This window comes from Pleurodeles waltl, chromosome 4_1 (assembly GCF_031143425.1).
Source record: "Pleurodeles waltl isolate 20211129_DDA chromosome 4_1, aPleWal1.hap1.20221129, whole genome shotgun sequence".
In the NCBI taxonomy this organism is placed as follows: Eukaryota; Metazoa; Chordata; class Amphibia; order Caudata; family Salamandridae; genus Pleurodeles; species Pleurodeles waltl.
The window spans coordinates 857,073,252-857,093,877 of NC_090442.1; the positions used below are offsets into that span (position 1 = coordinate 857,073,252).

A 20,626-nucleotide genomic window follows, 5' to 3' on the forward strand; every position below is an offset into this window, starting at 1 on the left:
ACACAGTCTCCTGCCTGCTGCTCCAGCGACATTGGACTCCTCTTCAGGTGTCCTGCATGGGCTTCACTGCCACTCCTGTTCCTGCTGCCTGTGGGGTCAGCCTCCTCTTCTTGTGATTCTCCCAGCTGCTGAGGGTCACCCCGGACTAACCTCCTGGGGTCGAGCCCCCTAGTACCTGCTGGTCCTCTTCAGCCTTGCAAAACCTTCTTCTCCGGCTCTTGCATTTGCCAAGGCTTGTTGGTGGTTTTCCAACACCATTGACCGACTGAATCTGGACCGCCGACGTGGACATGACTTGCATCACTCCTGGGATTGCTCTTCGGCTTCTGTGCTGCACTGCTGACCTTCTTCGTCCACTGTCGACCTGGTCCTGCATCTTCCGAAAAGTGGGTAGTGACTCCTGCCACAACCAGGCACTCCAACTCGAACTGGACTTGGTCCTCCTTCCTTTGCAAGTCCTCTTCTGTCAGGATCCACCTTTTAGTTCTTCCTTTCTTGTCTGGATCTTAATCCTTTTCAAAAGACCTCCTGTTGGTTTAGGGGAAGCCCAGATACTTACCTCTGCTCTTCTGGTCGCTGGGGGTCACTCCGGTACTCAACTCTTGGGGTTCCTAGTTCCTCCTGCTCCCTTCTACTGATTCCACTTCCTTAGGTGGGGGACTGCCTTTCACATTCCGCTTTTTTAGTTTATGGTTTGGCCTTCCCCTAGGGCCCTCACTATTTGCTATTGCTTTTGCCAATGCCTATTGTTTTCTATGCTATTTGCTGATTCCTATTGTGTATATATTAGTGTGTTTACTTACCTCCAGTTGGGTTATTGCCTATACAATATTTTAGTATTTGTGTTACTATAATAAAGTACCTTTTTTGTAACACTGTGTGGTTCTCTCATTTGTAAGTGCTTTGTAGCTATAGTGGTATTGCAAAAGCTTTGCATGTCTCCTAGATAAGTCTTGGCTGCTCATCCACAGCTACCTTTAGAGAGCCCTGGCTTCCAAGACACTGCCTACACTTCACTAGTAGGAGATACCTGGACGTGGTATAAAGTGATAACACACACCAGGCCAGCTTCCTACACAAGTTACTTACCTTTGGTAATGCATTATCTGGTGGAGACTCTATCTAGCTGCAGATTCCTTACCCTCACCCATGCCTCCCCGCTCCACGGACACGTCTGTTAGGGTCAGGGATTGTCCCTTTCAGGGCCCTAGTTTTTGCGCATATACACTGTTATTACTATGGCTCTGCGCTTCTGGTGTGGAGGTTTGTGGAAATGGAACAGATATACACACGCCTGGGTAGTGCCTATATTGGTGACCGTGACCTCACAGACAGCTCCAATGATGCCAGTGACACCATACGGATCCGAACAAAGCTACCCGATGGTGCGCGCGTGTTCAGTGCCCAGCAAAATTTCCATATTCCAAGCTGATGCCAGGACATTCTATGGTAAGGAATCTGTAGCTAGATCGCGTCTCCACCAGATAGTGTGCTACCAAAGGTAAGTAACTTGTTCTGCAAAACTGTTTAATTTTTTCATGGCAATGTTTAAAAAAAAAATAGCTGCCGTTCAATAAAGTGAAAGAAGAAAAGCATAATCTTTGCCTCCAATCCTGACATAAAATCTCCTTAAGAAGTTCAGACAAGATTCTGCATTCCAATCGTCCATCTTTTAATTTAGAGTCCTGGGTCCTGAGCTTGTACTGTAGAGGCTTTAGAATTTGCCTCAGAATGGGATCAACATTTTGAAAGGTGCGAAGCGTCCTTCCACCAGAACATCGTACACTTCAGAATGGCAGATGGTTTTCAGTTGGGGCATCCAAAACGACGATCAGTCCTCTAGAAGTCATCTTTCTCTCGCTCTCTCTTTTTCTCTACCTGACATTGCCTTCCTTCTGATGAATGGGAATCTACAAAAAATTTAATTGAGGTTACCTTAAAAATATTAACAGTGTACCTTTGTTATGTATTTGAGAATGCTAACATGATTTTTAATTTGAAAATGTTATTTGTAGTGAAAGAACTCTCTGAAGAAAACAGACAACTTGAAAAAGGAATGAAAGAGATATTGCAAGCTATAAAAGAAGCACAGACAGAACCTGCTGTTAAAGGAGCTGAGACATCACTTATGATTCCTAGCCTCGAACGATTAGTTAACGTAAGTATTCCTCAACCTGATAGGTTATTAAAATGTTTAAAAGTGAGTGTGTGTGTGTGTGTGTGTATATACGTATATACTATACAGCACAGTGTGTGAATATTTATAGATCTATATGAGCACACACATTTGTTTCGATAAGATGTGCTTAATCTGAAGCTCTGTGTTTATACTTAAAAAAAAAAAAGCCTGTCCAAGATTGCATACAATGAGAGACATGTGATTAAAAAGAATTAAAACTTAAAGATCAGAAATCAGTTGTCCGTCAACGTTAAAAAAACAAAGCTGGACAAAGCATAACCATGTTGCTGTCAAATACGATTCTGCGTTTTTCCATAAATGTGCATAGTATTTATTTACAGATAAACATTTAGCTAGTAAGAACTATGGCACAGATGAAAGTTTTCTGCCGATGTGCAAGATTTAGATTTTCTTTGTCTTCACATCATTGATCTACAAACTAGCACTGATGTCACAACTACAATATTGTGACTAAAATACAAGCAAACATGAGTTAAGAGGTTGTGGAGAACTCCAACAGGTCTGTTGGAATTAATTAATCTGTACTATGAGATGTGACCAAACTGCGACATGATCTGAAATCAAGGCTCTGAAACATCTTAGGTGAGTTCAACATCCTCCTGCACATTTTGACTACTGTTCTTGAAGTTAATTCCTGAATATGTTAATTCTCTATAGTAAAATGCAGATAGATAGATGAGTTAGTGCGTGTTTAGGTCTCGACTACAGATAGTTTTAGCTGTTTGTTGGCCAGATATGTTGTTGCCAATATTCTTGGAGTGGGCTTTCGGTCAGCTCTTTGCTTATGATTGGATGGCTTTGTTTTAAGTCTCGCCTCCCTGCACTTGATTCAATGGCTTTGATGCCTATTCTTGTGTTTGTCTCACCCAGGAACATATCAGTCCCACAGTATTCTGATCAGACAAGTTGTATCCTTCCTCTGCTGATGTCAGGGAACTATTTTCCCCTTTGCATGCTTTTCATGTATTTGCCTTTTAGCATTTAATGCTCCATTACTTTCTTTTTTTTCCCTACCTCTTCCTTCCTCTTTCTCCTGTATGTGCTTTTTTTTAAATTACTTGATGGGAGAAGACTTCTAAGCTGGGTGGTAAATTTGAGGTTTTCATGGGTGTTATCTCCTGAATGGGCATTTTTCACGTCACTCAGTATTTGCGGGTTGCTGTGTGTTTTTGATTTGCTACTATGATTTCCTGACCAGATGGAAGCAGATCTCCGAGATAGCTGAAAAGTGTTTGAGTAACGCATAGTAATTTCCCAAGTTACTAAAGAAGAAAACTGGGCATGACATTTCATCCCTTCATGTTAGGTGTTTGTTTGAGTAATGCCATGTAATTTCCTTAGTTACAACCCACCCTAATTTACCCATCACGTGTTCATATTCCACCTCCCAACAAAGAGTACTTATCTGTGTTCTGTTTTGATATCAGCCTGCTATTCGAAAATACAATTAAGAACTGTGTGCTTGTCATGCATACACTTTACATATTTTCTCTTTCTACTGTAGGCTATAGAATCAAAGAATGCAGATGGAATATTTGATGCCAGTGTGCATTTGAAAGCACAAGCCGACCAACTTACAGGAAGAAATGAAGAACTAAGGCTGGAACTAAAAGCTTCTCGAAAAGAGGCTACCCAGTTCTCAAACCAGTTGTCCAAAGCAAATGATAAAGTATGTAGAAGTGAAGGTCAACTTGAATAGCACATATTTCTTCACAACTTTTGATAGTTTTTAATATTTATGGTTAAGGCATCTGTTTATGACAATTAAAAATAGCTCTCTTTTTCTCGTTCTGGATTCACCCTGGATAGCAGCTTTAAAACGTTCACTGCATTAACTTAATATTCTGCATAATGGCATTTACTTCCCCGGTTCCTATCCTCAAAATAATTGGGGTCCTTAAAGTTGATCAGTTGCCACTGTAGTACTAAGTCAGATTAGAAATCACTGGAACAGAGGTTATTTTTTTTGAGCTATTTCACACATGAAAGCACACATTATTTATAATTATGCAAGAGCCTGGGCTTCTGTACCAGAGAATAAAAGACATGAAGTTTGATTTGGTGATTCTGATATTAGTAGTAGATGGAAGGAAGGGTACCTCAAGTAAAGGGAACATACTGTTCTCTCTGTCAAGACAGTTGCTCTGTCAGGTAGTCCAGCGTCATTCGTTACATGAGTATATCTTATGAGTGGTCACAATTCTAGTGTCTAATTGGCTTCTATAGATTCTTTACCTTATGAAATGTTGTAAAGCATCAGACTAAGACTGTCTTTGCCTTTTCCTTACTTACATGATGCTCTGCTTGTCTACATACATAGTGATTTGTTGATGGAAATAAAACAATTCTGGTATATATTCAGTGCGTACACGTGTGCAGACATAGCCTGTAAAGCAAAGTTGTCGACAATATCGAAATGAAGCTAGCTAAAATAAAAACCATTAATGTTTTTAAGTGGCTTGGTATATGCCTATTCAATTCCATCCGAAGGTCTGTTATGATCTCTGTATGGAAAGTCTGTATAAATTGTGTCTCAGTGCCATGTTAGTGAGTTAGTTGCTTTTAGCCTGGTATTTAAAATACAGTTTTGCTCACTAGTGGTTGAAATGCATAATGTCATTGTTAATGTGATTGTTCAGTGTATTTTTCATTTTTTGTAATATCCAGTTCCCAGACGTCTTAAGCATTATTGCTCTAATCCATGCATCTTCAGACTTTGACTTCTGGGAAAGAGTCACAAGGAATGGAATAATTCTTTATGGACTGGAACATTTGAGAATAGATGGTTGGAGTTCAGACAGCAGAAAATGTTCCACTTCCCCAGTTATGTGTGTTGAGTTGAATACACTAAGAAGGAATATTAGATACAAAAATATTTTTGTGCGGTCACAAAGTTTTTGAGGGGAATCACATCTTATTATCCAGTGTGGTGCATTTATTTACAGCATCTAGGCAGTCTAGTCAGAGACTAGTAAAGAGTGCTGCATGTTGATGTTGGCTGACTTTTGCACATTGAATGTTAATTGCAACATTATTACTCATGTATGTTACAGGAAGGTTCTATATACAAAACAAGCTTAATATTAAGATAAAAGGTTGTTCTACATCAAACTGTTTTCACTGCTCAGTGCCCTCCCATAAGATTGTTCCTCACTGCTGCAGTTAGGAGTTGCTTGCTAGGCTATGTGATGTTGCCTGCCTTGCCCTGTGGACTTGATGGCAAGCTGGTATAGTTGATTAAGTTGTTCCGGGTGGAAAAGGCAAGTATGAGCCACTATTATATTTAGTGGGTTTGTGGCATGCTCAACAGGTCATCTCTTTCTGGAGATGACTTTGTGCCTCTACGTCACTGGCTAGATCTCCTAGTGTTGTCTTGATTAAATGTGTCTTTGTGAAAGTGGGTTCCTCCACCTCTCGCTTGGTGCCTGCTGGAGCGAAGTTGAATGGTAGCGGCTGCGACTTCCCAGCCTCATTGCCACTCATTTTTCCCTGTGTTTTACCATTGTCATTACACTGCCTACTGTTCTCGATTACCTATGTGGTAATCTGGGCTGTTTCATCCAGTTTGCTGGGTACCAACTTGAATGTTTTCTTGCCAGTCTCAATTGCTGTCCACCACAACACGTGGATGCAGACACTAGAACACGTGGATGCAGACACTACCCTTTTTGTATAATGCATGTACTGGTTCAAATATACATTTTGCTATGTTCATTTTTAAATTAGTTCTGTTTGCAAGTTGTCTAAATGTGGCTCTCCATTACTAATTGTGCCATTTCTTCGTTTTGTTAGATTTCAAATCTTGAAAATGAAATTTCTCTGTTACGTCAGTCGGAAGGTGCTAGTATTGTATTCAGAGCGATAAACCTCCCAGAAGGGATGACTGTCTCTAGCACCAGTATAATCAACGCACTCAACGAGTATTTAATACATCTTGTGCAGGTAATTGTTCATGGTACATACTACTCTTTTTAGAAAAAATTAATTTCATTATTCCTGTTCATGTGTGCCCAGATAATTTTAATTCCATTTGAGAATTGTATTGTGTAAAGAAATGCTTCCTTGGCATGGTTACCCCCTGACATTTTGCCTTTTGCTGATGCCAATTTATGATTGAAAGTGCTGTGGGACCCTGCTAACCAGGCCCCAGCACCAGTGTTCCTTCCGTAAAACTGTACCTTTGCTTCCACAATTGGCACAGCCCTGGCACTCAGATTAAGTCCCTTGTAAATGGTACCCCTGGTACCAAGGGCCCTGATGCCAGGGAAGGTCTCCAAGGGCTGCAGCATGTCTTATGTCTTGGGGACCCCTCACTCAGCACATGCACACTGCCTCACAGCTTGTTCTGGTGGGGAGAAAATGACTAAGTCGCCATGGCACTTCCCTCAGAGTGCCATGCCAACCTCACACTGCCTGTGACATAGGTCAGTCACCCCCCTAGGAGGCCTTCCAGCCATTGGCTACTGCCCTCCCCGACCTAAACACACCCCTAAATTTAGGATTTAGGGGCACCCCAGAACCCAGGAAATCAGATCCCTGCAACCTGAACTAAAGAAGGAGGACTGCTGACCTGCAAGCCTGCAGAGACGACGGAAGATGACAACTGCTTTGGCCCCAGCCCTACCGGCCTATCTCCTGACTCGAAAACCTGCAACAGCAACGCATCCAACAGGGACCAGCGACCTCTGAAGCCTCAGAGGACTGCTCTGAACCTAAGGACCAAGAACCTCCCATGAGGAACGGCCCTGCTCAACAAACAGCAACAATATTGCAACTTCTCTGCAACTTCTAAGGACTTCCCTCTTCCCGCCGGAAGCATGAGACTTCACCCTCTGCACCTGACGCCCCCGGTTTGAGATCCAGAAAACCAACCCCACAGGGAGGACTTCCAGGCGACTGTGACCTTGTGTAGCCCGAGACGACCCCCCTGGACCCCAACAGCGACGCCTTCAGAGAGAATCCAGAGGCTCCCCCTGGCCGCGATTGCCTGTAGCAAAGGACCCGACGCCTGGACCAAGCACTGCACCCGCAGCCCCCAGGACCAGAAGGAACCGTACCTCAGGGCAGGAGTGAACCCCAGACGACCCTCTGCCTAGACCAGTCAGTGGCTGGCCCGAGAAGCCCCCTGTGCCCTGCCTGCACCGCTAGAGTGACCCCCGGGTCCCTCTATTGAAACCAATACAAAACCTGACGCCTGCTTTGCACACTGCACCTGACCTCTCCTGTGCTGCTGAGGGTGTGTTTTGTGTGCCTACTTGTGTCCTCACCAGTGCTCTTCAAAACCCCCCTGGTCAGCCCTCTGAGGCGCTTATGTGTTTTGGACACCTATTCGACCTCTGAACCTGACCAGCCCTGAGCTGCTGGTGTGGTAACTTTGGGGTTGTCTTGAACCCCCAACGGTGTGCTGCCTATTCCCAGGAACTAAGACTTGTAAGTGTCTTACTTACCTCACAATCTAACCAATACTTACCTCCCCCAGAAACTGTTGATTTTTGCACTGTCTACTTTTAAAATAGCTTATTGCCATTTTAACAAAAACTGTATATGCTATTGCTCTAATTCAAAGTTCCTAACTTACCTGTGTGGAGTACCTTGCATTTTATGTATTTACTTCAAATCTTGAACCTGTGGTTCTAAAAATAAATTAAGAACATATATTTTTCTATATAAAAACTATTAGCCTGGATTTAAGTCTTTGAGTCTTAAGTCTTTAAGTCTTTGAGTGTGTGTTCCTCATTTATTGCCTGTGTGTGTTCAACAAATGCTTAACACTACCCTCTATTAAGCCTACTGCTCGACCACACTACCACAAAATAGAGCATTAGAATTATCTAAATTTTGCCACTATCTTACCTCTAGGGGGAACCCTTGGACTCTGTGCACAATATCTCTTACTTTGAGATAGATAGTATACAGAGACAACTTCCTACATGTTGTAATTATTTTGTGTAATTATTATTCAAAATAAACGTGAGAAAATAAGTTGGTCATTTTTAGCACACTTTGATGCTCTTGAGATGGAATCTTGAGGATTACACATCCTGGTTTTCTACCTGACACATTTCTTCCTTAACACTTTAAATAGATAGGTAAAGTCTGAGACTGTGTTGAGAACAACTACAATATCGGAAAAGAAGAAGTAGGTGCCTCAAAAGACATATTACATAATGTTCCACATCATACAGTAATTTGGCAGTTTAGCAGGCGGTTAAAGTAAATTGTTCTCATACTTGCACTCATTTCCTCGGTGCAAAATAACACTTGCTGGTGAAAAACATTGTCTACATATTTGATTCTTGTTAAACTTAAAAACCTTATTGTAGGAAATCTGCATTTCTTCATGGTCACCCCTGATTTTTTCACCTTTTGCTGGACTTTTATTTTTTATGGCTTTAAAACTCTGTACCCTTAGACCCTTCTAACCAGTTTTAAAGTGCCTGTGCTTCCCCTTTAAACATTTGAGAATATGCATATTCATAGTTGGGATATTTAGCATACCTATGAGTCCCTAGTAGATAGTGCAAGATTTACCCAGGGACTGAAATGTTAGCATGTTCTTACAGTGAAAAACACCCAAAAGCTATTTTTCACTGTGGTAGGCCTAGCTGTCCTATGGAGAACCATAGTGTTCACATTAAAATACTAATATAGCATCTCAGGAATGGGGTGTAGGAAGCTGGGCTGGTGTATGGTGGATAACTATGGTTTCAGCATCTTATATCTGATAGATACTTCCAGTTGCAGATTTACCTTAGTATTTCCCCCAGATGTCAGACTGGATCTGGAGATTTTTTTTCGAGCAGTACCCCTGCGCGCCATCAGGTGGCGTTGGTCGACTCCACGAGCGTCATCGGCATTGTGGTCACCGTGATGATGATGTGGTCGTGTATAGGCGCCACCCCGGCACGCTGATGTCAATTGTTTTCTTTCCACACCAGCCTACGCACAGATCCGAGAGAAGAGCTACCCATTGTCATTTTTTGACAAACTGCAACACTTTTGTCTAATACATTTTGATGAGTTTTGGATGTGTCGAGGGATGTCCTGGATGATCGTTTTTAAGCTCTGTGACTCCTGTCACCGAATGATGTCAGTGACAGATCCGCATCTCGTCTGCCTTTGGTGTCTGGAGCGCAACCACGACCCGAAGTCGTGCTCCTAGTGTCGGCCCATGAATCCGAAGGCATTGAGGGAGCGGTCCCTAAAGCTCATGGTGGCCCGGCGCTCGACTCCACATCGCTCCCGGTCTCATTGGAGAGGAAGGTCACAAGACCGCTCACTGAGTCATCTCCATTTCACCTCGTCCCATTCCAAGTCCTCTGGACGATCAGGTCACAAGAAGGCAAAGAAGGCCAACATTCTTTGACTTCACCCCGTCGCCTCTGCCTTCAGAGCCTGCGCCTGGGTCAACTCAGCACCCCCCTTACTTTCCAGGAGCCTGTGCCACCCCTGCCCAAATGAAAGAGTTCTTAAAGGTCATGCGCCTCATCTTTAGGCAGACTGACCCGCCTTCAGGCCCAGAAGAGTTGGTGATGGCCTCCTTGGGTTCCATGCCAGCGGCTTTGGCCTCAGCTCTGGGGGGCACCTCCAGATTCGCTCTTGGATCCATACGAACGCAGATCATGCCAACACGACCTTCCCTGTTGTCGGGACAGACTTCGACCCAATCAACATCAATCCTATATTTATCCCTGATGACCCGACTCCGGGTCCGTTTTTCTTGGGCTCTCCTGATCCCAGGTAGATCCTGACCCTTTTGTCTATGGGTATAGATATGTGGTTAGTGTAGAGGGGTCGCTGGACCCCTTAGAATACCAGCTTGACTCTGACATGGACTGGGTTCAGGATTTGGGCGACGCTAGCAGACTAGATACCTCTACTGATGCTGGCATGATTTTTTCCCCTACTGTGGCTACGGAGGACAGAGCTTCATACTCCATTGTGGTAAGAAGGGCTGCTGAGGCTTTGGACCGCAGGCTTCCTTCTTAGAGGTCATAACGAACCTCTTGAGGTACTTCAGCCTGGGGCTTCCAGTTCGGAACCACGGACGCCCTACTGGGTACCTGGCCCAAACCCAGCACAGGGGCCCCTGTGAATAGCATGGTTGCCCGCCACCATCAGCCTGTGCTGACAGACCCATAATTCCTGACCCAACATCCTATGCCTCAGAGCCTTGTGATTCAGGCTTCTTTATCATCTGAGCATCCCTTTCTGCTCCCCCGATAGGGAATCAAAAAGACTGGATAACCTAGGGAAGAATATGTTTTCTTCCGCATGTTTAGCGCTGTAGTCCGTGAATACCGCATGCCCTTTGAGCTGATACTTCCATACTGTCTGGGATATGGTCGCGCAGGTGCTGCCTCGAGTCCTGGAGGAGGCCTGGGTGGTTCTCTACCAAGCTGTTACTAACGGGAGAGATGCAGAAAAGTTCATGATTCTGTGTGGGCTGGATACAACCGATTCACTAGGTAGATCGGTTGCATCGACAAGTGGCCTTGAGGTGTCACGCTTGGTTGAGGACGTCTGGCTTTTCAGGGGATGTCCAGCAATCTCTGATGGACATGCCCTTTGATGGCACCCGTCTTTTAGGAAGCAAAGCAGACTCATCGCTCAAGTGCTTTAACGATTCCCGGGCTACGTCTCGGTCCCTTGGCCTCTTAACTGCTCCTCGTCCCCCACAGTCGGCTTTTCACCCCTTTCATGGCTACGGAAGGGGCACCCGGCCACTGACTTTCACATTCTTCTCAGCCTCTGCGTGGCTGCATGATGCGGGATCCCACGTGCTAATGGATCAGGGAGCCAGCGGTCCACCCCCACCCCTTCTACTGCCTCCAAGCCTCCATAGTCTGTTGGAACATCATGGACCAGTTGGCGGCAGGATTTGCCATCACCTGTCCCACTGGGAATCCATCACCACGGACAGGTGGGTGTTGCAAATTGTCCAAAGGGGCTACTGACAACCCCCCCAAGAGACTTCCCCCCCCCAGCCGTGCCACCATCATTCAGTCATCTGTCGGGGGATTATTTGGCACTTCTCCACAAGGAAGTCAAGGCTCTCTTGGTCAGTGGCTCCATAGATAGGAGTCCTGCACCAGAAGTTGGTTATAGTTGTTATTCCAGCTACTTTCTGGTGTCCAAAAAGGACACGGGCCTTCGCCCTATCCTAGATCTCTGGTCCCTCAATTTCTTCCTCAAGAACGATGCTAACTCTAGCTCAGGTCCTGTCAGCCCTAGAGACTGGATGGTAGCGTTGGACTTGCAGGGCCCCTATTGCCACATTCCCATCCTGCTGGCCCACAGACGCTACTTGCGACTCATGATTGGTCACAAGCACTTTCTGTTCACCGTGCTCCCCTTTGGCCTTACCAGTGCCCCTCGAGTGTTCACAAAAGTGATGGTAGTGGTTGCAGCTCATCTGCGCAGGTTAGGGGTTTTAGTCTTCACCTACCTCGACGACTGGCTATTAAAGGCGAACTTTCCCTAGGTTGTCGCCTCCCACCTCCAGACTACGGCGAACCTCCTGCATTCGTTGGGGTTCACAATAAACATGCTGAAGTCACACCTGACTCCGTCTCAGGCGCTCCTTTTCATCAGAACTGTTCTGGACACAGTCCCAAAAAGCGAATCAGGATATTCAAGCTATGATCCTGAATTTCGGCCTCTATCCTGCATTTTGGTGAAAATTACTCTGAGGCTGCTGGGCCTCATGGCCTCCTGCATCCTGTTGGTCCAACATGCCAGATGGAATTTGCAGTTTCTGCAGTGGGACCTGAAGTTCCAGTGGGCGCAGCATTAGGGGAATCTCTCTGACAAGGTCCAGATTTCAGAGAGGACTTCACTAGATCTGCACTGTGGCTACTGAATCCAGATTGGGTCAACGGCTTATCTCTCTACCTTCCCCAGCCAGATCTCACAGTAGTGACAAGTGCGTCATTCCTGGGATTGGGCAGCCACATGGGAGAGGCAGAGATCAGAGGCCTCTGGTCTCCTGCTGAGTCTGGGCTCCACATCAACCTTTTGGAGCTCAGAGTGATCTGCCTTGCATTGAAAGCATTCCTTCCCTCTCTCAAAGGGAAAGTGGTGCTGGTGTTCACCGACAACACCACCACCATGTGGTAATGCAACAAGCAGGACGTAGTGGGGTCATGCACCCTCTGTCAAGAGGCTCTTTGCCTCTGGACATGGCAGGAACGCCAGGGCATTTCACTGGTGATTCAACATCTAGCAGGCTCTCTGAACGCCAGGGTAGATGAACTCAGCCATCTATACATAATCAATCACGAATGGCGTCTCCATCCGGAGGTGGCGCAAGGCCTCTTTCAGCAGTGGGGATAGTCTTGGTTAGACCTGTTCACCTCCACAGAGAACACGCAATGTCAGTTTTTTTTCGCATTTGAGTTTCCAAGGCGACACTCGCTCTGCAATGCTTTTTGTCACGAGTGGAGCTCAGGCTTTACACCTTCACGCCAATACCACTTCTGCTCACAGTTCTGAAGAAAATCAGACACCACAGGCCCAAGTAATCCTGGTTGCTCCGGACAGGGCATGAAGATTCTGGTATCCTGAGGTATTGAGCATGGCCATCGATCCTCCGATAAGACTGCCCCTTTGGGAGGAACTTCTGTTACAACCGCAGGGGACGGTCCTTCACCCGAACTTGTCCAGTCTCCGCCTCCTTGCGTGGATATTGAGCGGCGGCAATTGACAGCTTTCGATCTTCTGCACAAGGTCTGTGATGTCATCTTGGCAGCCAGCCGTCCCTTCACCAAAATGGTATGCGCCTGTTGTTAGAACAGATTTGTGGCATGGTGTATCAACAAAACTGTTGGTCTCCTTTCTGCACCTCTCTAGGAGGTTCTCCTTTGTATTCTTTCTTTTGCCCAGCAGGGCTCTGCTCTTGGCACCCTCAAGGGTTATGTCTCTGCTATCTCTGCCTTTTTAAGGCTGCAAGTCCAACCTTCTCTGTTCAAATCTCCCATTGCTGGGAGGTTTCTTAAAGGACCCAACCCCATGTTCCCTCCTATCCCATTCATAATGCGCCAGTGGGATTTGAACTTGGTCCTCACGTTTCTCTTGTGTGCTCCTTTCCAGCCGCTCCACAACTGTCCCCTTCTGCTCTTGACTCTTAAAGCGGCCTTCTTGATTTCCATCACCTGTACTCGCAGAGTGAGTGAGCTCCAGGCTCTCTCTTCAAAGCCACCATTTGTGGCTGTCCATCCTGACTAGGTGGTGCTTCGTACCAGGGCTTCCTTCCTTCCCAAAGTGGTAACACCTTTTCTTGTAGGCCAATCAATCCCTCTGCCTACTTGTACACACCCCCACATCCTTCTGATGAGGAGGAGAGACTCCACCGCATGAATCCAAAAAGAGCATTGGCGTTCTACTTAAATTGTACCCCATTTCTGGGTGGACGATCCACTCTTTGTGGGTTATGTGGGTGCGACGAAAGAAAGGGGCGGTGCAGAAGGAGGACCATCTCGTGATGGGTAGTCCTCTGCAAAAAGATGTGCTATGCTTTGGTGAAAAAGCAACCCCCTGAGGGTTTGAGTGCTCATTACACCAGAGCAACTGCTGATACCACAGTGTTAGCACGCAGAGTTCCAGCCCTGGTTATCTGGCAGGCAGCAACGTGGACATTCCTGCACACATTCACTAAACATTACTGCCTGGATAGTTAGGTATGTAAAGACGGCTACTTTGGCCGTTCGGTTCAGCAGGTCTTTGAGGTGTTATCTTAGTTTGCAGTCCACCACCGGGGATGGTATTGCTTGGATATCTATTTTAAAATAAGGAATCTGCAACTAGAAGTCTCTATCAGATAAACAAGTTACTTACCTTTGAATGATATATCTGGTAGAGACATATTCTAGTTGCAAATTCCTTACTGACCCGCCCAGCCTCCCTGCTCTGTAAACTGATTTCTAGGGACAGGAACTTCCCTTCAATGGCCCTAGTTTTGGTGCACCATTCTCAGTGTTCTTCATGGCTCCGTGCTACTGGCGTGGAAAGTCGTGAGAAGAAACTGACGTCAGCGCGCCGGGATGGCACCTATATACGACCGCAATGTCATCACGGTGACCATGACGCCCGTGGACGCGACAAACGCCATCTGAGTGCGTGCAGGGTTACTGCTCGAAGAAGAATCTCCGGATCCAGTCTGACGCCGAATCCGCAACCAGGATATGTCTCTATCAGATACATCATTACCGAAGGTAACGACCTTGTTCACCAGGTCCAGGCAGCCCCTATTAGTGAATGAAGTCAGTGTCTAGGAAGTTAGGGCTCTCTAGAGGTAGCTGTGGATGAGCAGCCAAGACTTATATAGGAGTGTAAAGCACTTGCAATACTACAACACTCACACAGTAACTTATCGCACCTCAATTTGAACCACACAGGGATACAAAAATAAAGGTACTTTATTACAGTAGTGTGGGAAAGTGCCCCTTTTGGCATGGTTACCCCTCCCTTTCCCCCACTTGTTTGTCTGATATTTATGCTGACTTGACTGAGAGAGTGATGGGATCCTGGTAATCTGGCCCCAGCACCAGTGTTCTTTCCCAAAACTGTACCATTGTTTCCCCAAGCGGCACACCACTGACACACAGCTAAGCCCCTTGTAGAAGGTACCCATCGTACCAATGTCTCTGTGGCCAGGAAAGATCCCCAAGGGCTGCAGCATGTATTATGTCACCCCAGGGGACCCCTTACCAAGCACATGCACACTGTCATTGCAGCTTGTGTGTGTTGGTGCGGAGAAAAAGTTGAGATGGCACCCCTCTCGGGGTGCCATGCCCACAAACCACTGCCTGTGGCATAGGTAAGTCACCTCTGTAGCAGGCCTTCCAGCCCTAAGGTAGGGTGCACTATACCACAGGTGAGGGCATAGCTGCATGAGCAATATGCCCCTATAGTGTCTAAGTCCATTCTTAGTGTAAGTGCAGTGTGGCCATACAGACTACGTGGGCTGGGAGTTTGTCATTACAAACTTCACAGCTGCACGATGGCTTCACTGAAGACTGGGAAGTTGGGTATCAAACTTCTCAGCACAGTAAACCCAAACTGATGCTAGTGTTGGATTTATTGAAAAATGCACCCAGAGGCATCTTAGAGATGCCCCCTGTATTTTAACTTCTAGTGCATGACAGACCGGTATGTGCCAGCCTACCACTTCCAGACAAGTTTCTGACCACATGGGGGGAGAGCCTTTGTGCTCTTTGTGGCCAGAAACAAAGCCTGCACTGGGTGGAGGTGCTTTCCACCTCCCCCTCCAGGAACTGTAACACCTGGTGGTGAGCCCCAAAGGCTCAGGCCACTTGTTACAGTTCCCCAGGGCACTCCAGCTAGTGAAGATGCCCTGCCCCCCCTCCCCCCCCCCCCCCCGGACAAAACCCCACTTTTGGGGGCAAGTCCAGAGGGAAAAGTAGGTAAAGCAGGGAAGAGGGAACACTTAGGGACCCACCCGTAAGGTCCCCAGAGCTGAAGTTACCCTGTCCCTGCAGAATCCTCTATCTTGGTTTGGAGGACAGGGAGTGGGCACAGGAAGGGTGTAGCCACCGTCAGGGGCAGTAGGCATTGGCTACTGCCCTCTGACCCCTGTAATACCCCTAAATCCAGAATTTAAGGACTCCCCTGAACCTAGCTCGTCAGATTCCTGGGAAACTCAAGAAGACAAGAAGAAGAAAGAAGAAGGACTACTAAGCTGACCCCCAGCAGAGAAGACTAAAGACACCAACTGATTTGGCCCCCGCCCTACCGGTCTGTCTCCAGCTTCTAAAGCCCCTGCTCGAAAAGGCGACACATTCTGCAGGACCAGCCACCTCTTAAAAGCCTCAAGAGGACCGCCTGTGCACCAGAGGACCAAGATCTTCCATGGACAGCGGCTCTGTCCAAAAAGAAACTCCAAAAGGGACTCCAGACCCACCCTGGATCTGTGAGCCCTGTACACTCTGCACCGAACACCCTTGGCCCATGACCAGGTGGTCCATAGGACTTGATCTGGTCCCCACGTTATACTGACCTATTGTCCACCCTGGGATGACCCCTCCTGTCCACCACAACGACGCCTGCAGACTAAATACAGAGATACCCAATGCCAAAAGGTGCCCTGCACCACCAGCCCCCTGGCCTTGGGGAACTCGACATCCGGTGCAGGAACATGCAGCAGGCGGCCCTCCTCACGGTCCAGCTTGTGGTTTCTCCAAACCGACCCCCTGGACCAATCCTGCAGCCTACCTGTGCCCCCCAGGATCCCCCATTGAAAAGCATTGGAAGCCTGATGCTAAGTTTGCACCCTGCACCCGGCTGCCCTGTGCCGCTGAGGGGGTGTGTTTGGTGCTGACCTATGGCCCCACTGGTGCTCTACTAAACCCCCCCCCCCCCAAGTCTTCCCTTGGAAGACAGGGGTACTTACCTGCAAGCGGGCCTATTTACGAGTGCCCGTAGTCTCCATAGGAACTTATTTTAAATCCTGCAATAACTTAGACCTCTGCACCTGACCTTCCCAGTGTTGCTGGTGGTGGGTGTTTGGGGTTAACTTGAACCCCAGCTTGTGGATATCCTAACCGCCGGAGACTGGAACTGTAAGTCTTGTACTTACCTTCTAACTTGCCAAATTGAAACAAAGTGGTATTGATACATATGCTTGCTACATGCTTGCAAATGTACTTACCTGCACACTGAATCTTGTGGTTCTAGAAATAAAGTAACAAAATATATTTTTGCCATATAAAAACCATTGGCCTGGAGTTAGTAATTGAGTGTGTGCATTTTCTTATTGCCTTTGTGTGTACAACAAATGCTTTGCACTACCCTTTGATAAGCCTAACTGCTCGACCTCACTATCACAAAAGATAGCGTTAGTATTATCTACTTTAGCCTCAGTTAAGCCTCTGGGGAACACCTGGACTCTGTACAATCTATATCTCATTTTGATATACTATATACAGAGCCAGATTCCTACATTAGTGGAACAGGGATGGGGTCTATGAATTTGCATTTGCTGGACCGCTCAGCCAATGCCTGATTACATGACTAAATTCCATAATTGCCTTTAGTAACTGATTTTTTAATTAGGCACATTTTTCTAAATTTAATAAAGTCCTTCTATGGCCTTGGTTAAGTCCCCTTTAGTATTTCGTTTTCAGATTTAAAGGTTAATCTAGTTAGGGGTAAGTATTTATATGTAGGCCTAGTTCCTAAAAAGTAATCCCCAGCTTAAGTAACATAATGAGCAGCTCAGAGGATATAGTTGTGGAACTCAGCCTCACCCCTTACCTCCATCTAGGGATGGGAGAGTTAAGGTCCCTCTGCAGACTGAAAAAGATTAAAACAGTTTCCAACCCTCCCACGGTCAAGCTCCAGGAGCTCTTGACAGAGTATACAAGGGAACACCCTGCTGAGGAGGAAGATCTCCCTTCAGATAGGGAAGATGTTAGGGAGCAGGAGGATTAACTTCCTCCCACTCACCTTACTAGGGAAAACAGGGCCCCAAGTCCTCTATCTCAGAGCCATCCAGCCACCCTCCTCTACAGTGTCCAAGCCCTCCTAGTACGATTCTGCAAGACAATGTGCTTCAAGTTGGAGGGAGGATTCAATTTCATTGCCCTCACTAGTGGTCCACAACCTCGGACAAATGGGTCTTGCAGATCATACAGAAGGGCTATTCCCTCCCTTTCCAGTCATTCCCTCCACTATTGCCTCCATCAAAAGAACAGCTGATGGAGGATCACTTTGTTTTGCTCCACAAGGAAGTTAGGGCTCTCTTGCCCAAGGGAGCCATAGAAAGGGTCCCGATATCAGAAGTAGGCAGTGGTTGTTATTAACGCTTCTTTCTGATAACTAAAAAGGCCTTCTCCCTATTCTGGATTTGTGGGACGTCAATCTCTTCCTCAAAAAGGAGAAATTCAAAATGCTCACTCTAGCTCAGGTCTTGTCTGCCCTAGACCAGACAGACTGGATGGTAGCGTTAGATTTGCAGGATGCGTATTTCCATATCCCCATCCTGCCTGCCTCAGGCGTTACCAGCTGCTCAAGGTGGGCCATGAACACTTTCAGTTTCCTGTGCTCCCCTTTGGCCTTACCATCGCCCTCAGGTGTTCACCAAAGTGATAGCGGTGGTCGCAGCCCATCTATGCAGGTTAGGGGTTTCAGTCGTTCTCTACCTCGACGACTGGCTGTTGAAGGTGTGCTCACCCCAGGCTGTCACCCACCTTCAGACTATGGCGAACCTCCTGCATTCAATGGGGTTCACTATAAACATGACTAAGTCACACCTGACTCCCTCTCAGACGCCTCCTTTCATCTGAACCATTATGGACACAGTGCAGTTTCGGGCCTATCCTCCCGAGCAGCTAGTCCAGGATGTTCAAGTTATGAGTGCAACATTTGGGCCTTAAACCTGGATATCTGTGAGACATACTCTGAGGCCGCTGGGCCTCATGGCCGCCTGCATCCTGTTAGTAAAACATGCCAGATGGCATATGTGGGCTCTGCAGTGGGACCTGAAGTTCCAGTGGGCACAGTATTGGAGGAATCTTGCTGACATTGTCCAGATCTTGGAGGAAACTGCAAAATATCTGCAGTGGTGGTTAGTGAACCGCGATTGGGTCAGAAGCAGACTCCTCTCCCTTCCCCAACCAGAGTTTACATTACTGACAGATGTGTCACTTCTGGGATGGGGCGGCCATCTGGGAGAGGTGGAGATCAGAGGGTTCTGGTCTCCATCAGAATCCAGACTCCATATCAACATATTGGAGCTCCGGGCGATCGGACTAGAATCAAAGGCATTTCTTCCTGCTGTCAAAGAGAAGAAAGTGCAGGTGTTCACGGACACCACCACCACAGTGGGGTACTGCAACAAGCAGGGCGGTGTGGGGTTGTGAACCCTTTGTCAAGAAGCTCTGCGTCTCTGGACTTGGCTGGAACAGCAGGGCATAAACCTTGTAGTCAACACCTGGCAGGTTCTCAGAAAGCCAGGGAAGACTAACTCAGCCGTCGATGCCTAGTATATCACGAGTGGTGTCTCCATTCAGAGGTGGCACAAGGACTCTTTCAGCAGTGGTGAGAGCGTTGGTTAGATCTGTTCGCCTCCAAAGAGAACGTGCAATGTCAGCAGTATTGCGCATTGAAGTTTCCAAGGCGGCACTCGCTTGGCAGTGCCTTTTGTCGTGAGTGGAGCTCAGGCCTCCTTTATGCTTTCCGCCCATATTACTTCTTCCCGGAGTTCTCAAGAAGATGAAGAGCGACTGGGCCCAAGTAATTCTGGTGGCTCCGGACTGGGCACGAAGAGTCTGGTATCCTGAGCTTCTGAAAATGAGCACCAATACTCTGATCAGGCTGCCCCTTCAGGAAGATCTTCTTCTGTCGCAGCAGCAGGGCTCTGCGCCTTCGTGCGTGGAAATTGAACAGCGACAGTTGACAGCCTTCGACCTTCCTCCTGAAGTCTGTAAAGTTATTTTGGCAGCCAGGCGTCCCTTCACCAAGTCGGTATGCACCTGCTGTTGGAAATGTTTTGTAAATTATTGTACAGAAAGATCTATTGATCCTTTTTTCTGCTTCTCTGTCTGACATTCTTCTCTTTGTCTTATCTCTTGCCCAGCAGGGCTGTGTCTTGGGCACTCTCAAACGCTATTTTTCCATCTTATTGGTGTTCCCTCGGTTGCCTGATCATCCTTCAATATTCAAATCACCAATTGTACATAGATTTCTTAAAGGGCTTGTACATATGTTTCCCCCTGCACCCTTTATTATGCCTCAGTGGGATTAAATCTGGTTCTCACATTTCTTATGTGTGCTCCCTTTGAGCCACTGCACAACTGTCCCCTTTGGCTGCTTAGCATCAAGACAGCCTTCTTTGTGGCGGTAACATCTGCCAGGAGGGTGAGTGAGATGCACGCTCTTTCGTCTAAGCTGCTGTATCTCACCATGTACATGGATAAGGTGGTACTCAGAACTCGTGCCTCTTTCCTCCCTAAGGTAGTGGCCCCATTTCATCTGGGTCAGAACATCACAGTGCCCACTTTCTTTGCTCCACCGCATCTTTCAAAAGAAGAGGAGCAACTCCACCGACTGGACCCAAAAAAAGCATTGTTGTACTACCCTGACCGCACAAAAGAGTTCCGGGTGGATGATCAACTCTTTGCTAGGTACGTGGGAGCAAAGAAAAGTCGGGCTGTGCAGAAACAAACCATTTTGTGCTGGGTCATTCTCTGCATTAAGATCTACTATGCACTGGCCAATAAGCAGCCTCCTGAGGGCTTGAGAGCTCATCTCACCAGGGCAAGGCTGCTACCATTGCGCTAGCGCAAGGTGTTCCAGTGCTGGATACCTGTCAGGCAGCGACCTGGGCATCCTTGCACACGTTCGCAAGACATTACTGCACAGATAGTTAGGTCTGTGGTGACAGGCACTTTGCTCATTCGGTCCTAC

The 20,626-nt window shown here is 46.9% G+C and overlaps 1 protein-coding gene across 2 annotated transcripts in view; it reads left to right on the top strand.

Annotated features, from left to right (window-relative positions):
• CEP290 (centrosomal protein 290) overlaps positions 1-20,626 on the top strand; it is a 1,276,764-nt gene that overhangs the window by 402,720 nt on the left and 853,418 nt on the right. For both annotated transcript variants that reach the window (XM_069229617.1, XM_069229618.1), the window contains 3 exons: positions 2,016-2,158; positions 3,705-3,869; positions 5,993-6,142. In XM_069229617.1, coding sequence (XP_069085718.1) covers positions 2,016-2,158; positions 3,705-3,869; positions 5,993-6,142 — 458 coding nt within the window. The remainder of the gene's footprint in view (positions 1-2,015; positions 2,159-3,704; positions 3,870-5,992; positions 6,143-20,626) is intronic.